At 37.6% G+C, this 6,000-nt stretch overlaps 1 protein-coding gene across 3 annotated transcripts in view; it reads left to right on the top strand.

Annotated features, from left to right (window-relative positions):
- Positions 1–6,000, top strand: part of LOC308690250 (uncharacterized protein) — a 33,828-nt gene that overhangs the window by 1,524 nt on the left and 26,304 nt on the right. Inside the window, exons 2-3 of one of the 3 annotated variants that reach the window (XM_081364607.1) lie at positions 1–802; positions 2,496–3,272. The exon at positions 1–802 is cut by the window's left edge and continues 396 nt beyond it. The exons of the other annotated variants lie outside the window; for them this stretch is intronic. Coding sequence (XP_081220733.1) covers positions 1–802; positions 2,496–2,562 — 869 coding nt within the window. The 3' untranslated portion in view covers positions 2,563–3,272. Of the gene's footprint in view, positions 803–2,495; positions 3,273–6,000 lie in introns of those variants that run through there. 3 annotated transcript variants of the gene reach the window in all.

The raw sequence follows: 6,000 nt of genomic DNA, 5'->3' as shown, positions 1-6,000 counted from the left end.
GGATCCACACCGGAGAGAAGCCGTTCACATGTGATCAGTGTGAAAAGAGATTCTCAAACAAAAAATCTCTTAAGATTCACATGAGAGTTCACACCGGAGAAAAGCCATTCACATGCAATCAATGTGGGAATAGTTTCAGTCAATCAACACTCCTTAATGTTCACATGATGATCCACACTGGAGAGAAGCCGTTCCAATGCAATCAATGTGGGAAAAGTTTCAGTCGATCTTCAAACCTTAATGTTCACATGAGGATCCACTCCGGAGTGAAGCCATTCACATGTGATCAGTGTGCGAAAACATTTCTTTTGGTATCACACCTGAAGAAACACCTGACAGTTCATACGAAGGAGAAGCCGCATTCATGTTCTGTGTGTGGAAAGAGTTTTTCACTGCGGCAACATTTACATGCACATCAGAAAATTCACACTGGTGTGAGAGAGTACATGTGCTTTGAGTGTGAGAAAACTTTTACTGCAGCGAACATTTTAAAACAGCACCAGAGAATTCACACTGGAGAAAAACCTTACAAGTGTTCACACTGTGACAAGAGATTCAATCATTCAACAACTCTGAAAAGACATGAGAGGATCCACACTGGAGAGAAACCTTACAAGTGTTCACACTGTGACACAAGATTCAGTAATGTAACAACTCTCAAAATGCATGAGAGCATCCACACTGGAGAGAAGCCGCACATGTGTGATCAATGTGGAAAGAGTTTCTCTATTAAAACTCAACTGAAGCGACACATGAAGATCCATGCAGTGGAGAAACCACATCACCGCAGTCTGAGATCACGGTAAGTTGTTCATCTTTATGTGTTGAGAAACAAAAGCTGCTTTTCAACCTTCAGAAAATGTTTCAGTTGTGTTTCCACTTGAGCTGGTACGGCACGGCACAATTACAAACTGTTCTCGGCCCTGAACTCTCAGCACACTTGGATAACCGTGTCGAACCGTGATGGTAGTGTGTGTGTGTGTACTAGTAGTGGTGGAAATTTTCATTGTTTCCAGAGAATCGTTCATTTTCAGTTTGTTCACAAAAATTATGCATTCATTGATTCGTTCGGTGACAATTTCTTCATATTACATAAATACGCCAGCAGGGGTGAAAAATAGTGTCTAATGTGTTATGTCTTAAGTCAACAAAAATATTTACTTGTGACAAAAAAAATGATTTGGCTTCATTAAAATGTGTGCCTAATTTACTCATTAAAATAATGAAATAAGTCAAAATTAGTGGTTCAGATGACCAAAGCACAAGGTTTTCTTCCATAATTAACATTTTAGCTACTCGTCCACAGCGGCTCTGCTTTCGTTGGCGAAAAAGTTAAAGGGATACTCCACTTTTTTTGGAAATAGGTTAATTTTACAATTCCCCAGAGTTAAACAGTTGAGTTTTACCGTTTTCGAATCCATTCAGCCGAACTCCGGGTCTGGCGGTAACACTTTTAGCATAGCTTAGCATAGATCATTGAATCAAACAGGACCATTAGCATCTCTCTCAAAAAAATGACCAAAGAGTTTAGATATTTTTCCTATTTAAAACTTGACTCTTCTGTAGTTACATTGTGTACTAAAACCGACGGAAAATTAAAAGTTGAGATTTTCTAGGCTGATATGGCTAGGAACTATACTCCCATTCCTCCGTAATAATCAAGAAACTTTGCTGCCGTACCATGAGTCCAGCTGGCGTAATGATATGACGCAACGCCTGAAAATAGGTCTAATAGGTTAGACAAACTTAGTCTCGGTCACGTTGGAAGTTACCAAGCTGGGGACTATTTTTGGTTTAGGTTTGAATCATTGTAAAAAATGATTCACTATTTTAAAGCGTTCAAAACGCCACACGCTGGTCAGGATACAGTGTAAATAAAAAAAACTTAAAAAAAAACTCAGGCCAAACATGCATAGGCACATCTTTTACAAACTATTGCAAATGTGTTATTGAGGGTAATCAATCAAATGCAATTAACAAATCATCTAATATCATAAATATTAAGTATCTGTATAATACGTAGGTTTACATTATATAGGTACATTTTCAGGGCTCTTTTTGTTTATTGTATGGATTGCTCAACTAAACAGGCGAATAAGAGACTATCCACTACTATTATTATTTTTAATTATACAAAAGTCTCAAAACATCTACAAATGTTTAAAACTGATCAGAGATCAGGCAAAACCCATATACACTTGTTCAATGGTTAACTGCATGATGGGTTCACAGAGATCATTGACATTTCGAAACGGTTATGAGGCAATGAAGCCTCGTTTACTGAAATCACATGACTTTCGCAGTTTGATACACGCTCTGAAACAACACAAATCTGAACATGATTTGAAACAAAGATTCATAAAGGTGTCTGAGCTTCGTGAAGCAGTGTTTAGAAAGCTCCCAACACTACTTTAACTACCCGAGTAAGACATGATTCACAAGTTGTTTGCATAAAATAGTCCATTGAAACTCACTTGATTTAATTTTTCTTTTAGTCCGGATGGACGTGAACAAGAAAGGAAAAACAGAAGCCAAAAAATCTGTCTCCTGCCCTCAGTGTAAGAAACGCTTCACATGAAAATCAAGGCTGAAGATTCACGTGAGAGTTCACACTGGGAAGAAGAGAAATGCTGGAAGTCATTCACTACAGACGATGAACTGAAAGAGCACCAGGAAATTCACACTGGAGGTTTCAAAACCTTTGAAGGCAAAGTTCAGGAGCTGAAGAAGAGGCCATAACACTGTTAAGAGAGACATGAATCTGATGTTAATTTTTTTTCTCGTTCCTCATTGTTTTTCATCAGAACATCTAGTGTCTCTTCCACTTCTACTCTTGGAAATGCAATATATACTTTCATGTATCTTTGAAACTGGACTCTTTTCTTCTCTTGTTCTCTTGGGATGCTTTGGTTCTTACAAGTCAGTAAAGAGAGAGATCTGTCTCATTCTCCTTCACTTTTACTTAAAGGGTTAGTTCACCCAAAAATGAAAATAATGTCATTAATGACTCACCCTCATGTCGTTCCAAGCCCGTAAGACCTCCGTTCATCTTCGGAACACAGTTTAAGATATTTTAGATTTAGTCCGAGACCTTTCTGTCACTCCATTGAAAACCTATGTACGGTATTCTGTCCATGTCCAGAAAAGCAATAAAGACATCATCAAAGTAGTCCATGTGACTACAGTGGCTCAATCTTAAGTTTATCAAGCGACAAGAATACTTTTTGTGCGCAAAAAGTAAAAAAAAATAACGACTTTATTCCACTATTCATTTCCTTCTCTCTGGGCCTCGAGTTATGCCGCGTTCCAGGCAACCTGTAACCCGTGTTTTTCCAACCCGTTACTGGGAGTACATCGATCTAGTACGAGTTCACGGGTGGGAAGTCACGGGTTTGACTGCAGTTCCAGTGCACTTTCACGGGTATAAGGTTGGAAAAACACGGGTTACAGGTTGCCTGGAACGCTACAAGGTCGTGAGTCGTGGTTTGAAGTCGTGATTTACGAGCTCAAAAACCTGCCTGGAACGCAGCATTAGTTCACGCAGTGTTTTAGCGCTGCACGTCTTTGTTGTAAGTCACACGCATCACACACGACCAGCGTCGGCCAATAGTGAGCCTACGTGTGACGTACAACACAAAAGTGCTGCGCTAACACACTATGCGAACTAACTCGAGACCAAGAGAGAAGGAAATGATAAACTGATATTTTTTTTCTGCTTGATAAACTTAAGATTGAGCAACTGTAGTCACATTGACTACTTTGATGTCTTTATTGCCTTTCTGGACATGGACAGAATACCGTAAACTGTAAAAAAAAATCTTAAACTGTGTTCCGAAGATGAACTGAGGTCTTACGGGCTTGGAACGACACGAGGGTGAGTCATTAATGACATCATTTTCATTCTTGGGTGAACTAACCCTTTAATGTTTGTATTTTCTTCATATAATGATTGATTAAACTCTTTACTCGTTTCATCAACATCTCATTGTTATTGTCCTTTTTTCGGCGTGCTCCTGAAGACCGTTGGGTTTCAAAATCAGGATTGGATAGAAAAGAAAAGGCGGTGCTTAGCAGCGGGGTGATTTGAATACACAATTTAGATATCTTTAGAGTAATTTTGACAAGTCATAATGTTATTTCCAGATATCTACATTGTAATTCTTCTTGGTCACAAAGCTAAATGCAGATATCTCCAAAGAAAAGTCTTCCTTGTCAAAAATCTGTTAAAGAAATCCATAACAGAATTGCAGATATCTTTAAATTATTCATTTCAAATGAATTTAAGATATCTCTTATTAAGTTTTGCCTACAAATGTATTTTGGATATTTAAAAAATTATGAACTATAGATATATTCAATTTGATTATGACTAGTCAAAAACCAGTTAGAGATATCTTGAGTTATAATTTTTACTAGTAATAATTCAGTTAGAGATATCTCTAATATAATTATCACTATTGTAATTCGGGATATCTCTTAGGATTATGCCTAGTACAAAATCAATTCTTGATATCTTTAAAAACTCAAAACTCATTTGAAGATATCCAGAAATATTTTCCAATGGAAGAATATGACGTCAAAATAGTATTGTATATATCTCAAATGTATATTATGACTAGTCAAAAACTGGAATTAAGATATCTGGAATTTGAATTTTGACTAGTTAAAACTAAACTATGACCAGTGGAGCCAGGATTATTTAATGCTAAACGGCTTGCCATACTAGCGAGGACATTCTCGAAGAAATAAGAATGGAGCTGCAGCATGTCCTTGTTTTATGCCCTGGGTATTTGGCGTGCTTTTTATTTACTTTATTTTATTATGCTTGCAAACAGTACAGAGATGACATTCATAGTATACAATTTTGTAACAAAATTATAAAAAAAATATGTACAAAAATGTAACAACAATATGTACAATGTCATCTGAACATACAGAATAAAGGAATAAGTTAGCAATGCGTAACTAACTAAAACAAAGATAAAAATAAAAGGAGAAATAGATGATAGAAAAAACATTAAAAAACACGAGGATAAGATTTTATTTTATACATCCTTTAGTGTACACAAATTAAAGTCATTACAATAAGAAATTGAGAAACTTATTTACTGAGGAAGAAATATTTGGCGCGTCTTTGATCATCCACCGTTGGCGGCCGCTGCCGATGACGTCACCACGCTCGCCGTCGATTCCGTCATTGAGAGTTTCAGCGTCGATTCTTCTGAGGAGAGGAGAGGAGAGCAGTTCACGGGGTGCTTCTCAATATCCCTCCTCGTCTCCTCTCTCCTCCGTCCTCCATCCTATGACCCGGAAACCGATCGAGCTCAGCCATCTTGAAGGACATCTCAATTCTCTAATTGCACCGCGAGGAGTCGAGGATCGAGGAGTTAGGAGGCTTCCTGAGGAGTCATGAGCGAGGATACACAGGTGGATCCTATGCGGAAGAGTTTGAAGGACTTAAACGTGATGCACGTCTAAATTCTCCTCCCCCTTCACTTCGGTCACAATCATTTTAATTTATACTTTACCTTTGCAGTTTAAATAAACCACACATCTCACATATTTCAACAGGGTATCTTGCTTTATTATTATTTATTATGATTTTTTTAAAATAAACAAACTTCAACAACATAAGGGCAGATCATTTGAGCGCTGCTGATGACGCGATGAAGTGACGCTTGAGCGATCAAGGATTCCAATGTATATAAAAAAGTTATCATCTCTGTATTGTTTTCATCGATCACAGCGATACTTGTGCGTCTTTTCTGGCGTCTTCCTACTGAAATAATCATTTAGTGCAGCAGCAGCGAGCATGAGGAGAATATGTTGAGTTCATTCAGACCTGAGCGATTTTGTGTTCGTTTGTGTGATTGTCTCGTCAAGTCAGATGTCAAAGTCAGTTTGAGATCAGTGAGGGGAATTGATATGGGAATCAATCTCAAATAAATCAGGTGAAAATCAAATAAATTAAAAATCAAGTGTCATACTGGAACAGAGACT

The sequence above is a fragment of the Scardinius erythrophthalmus genome (genome assembly GCF_964197995.2).
Source record: "Scardinius erythrophthalmus genome assembly, chromosome: 1".
Lineage (NCBI taxonomy): Eukaryota > Metazoa > Chordata > Actinopteri > Cypriniformes > Leuciscidae > Scardinius > Scardinius erythrophthalmus.
The sequence above is the reverse complement of the archived record's forward strand: the minus strand, read 5'-3'. Positions and strand labels throughout refer to the sequence as shown.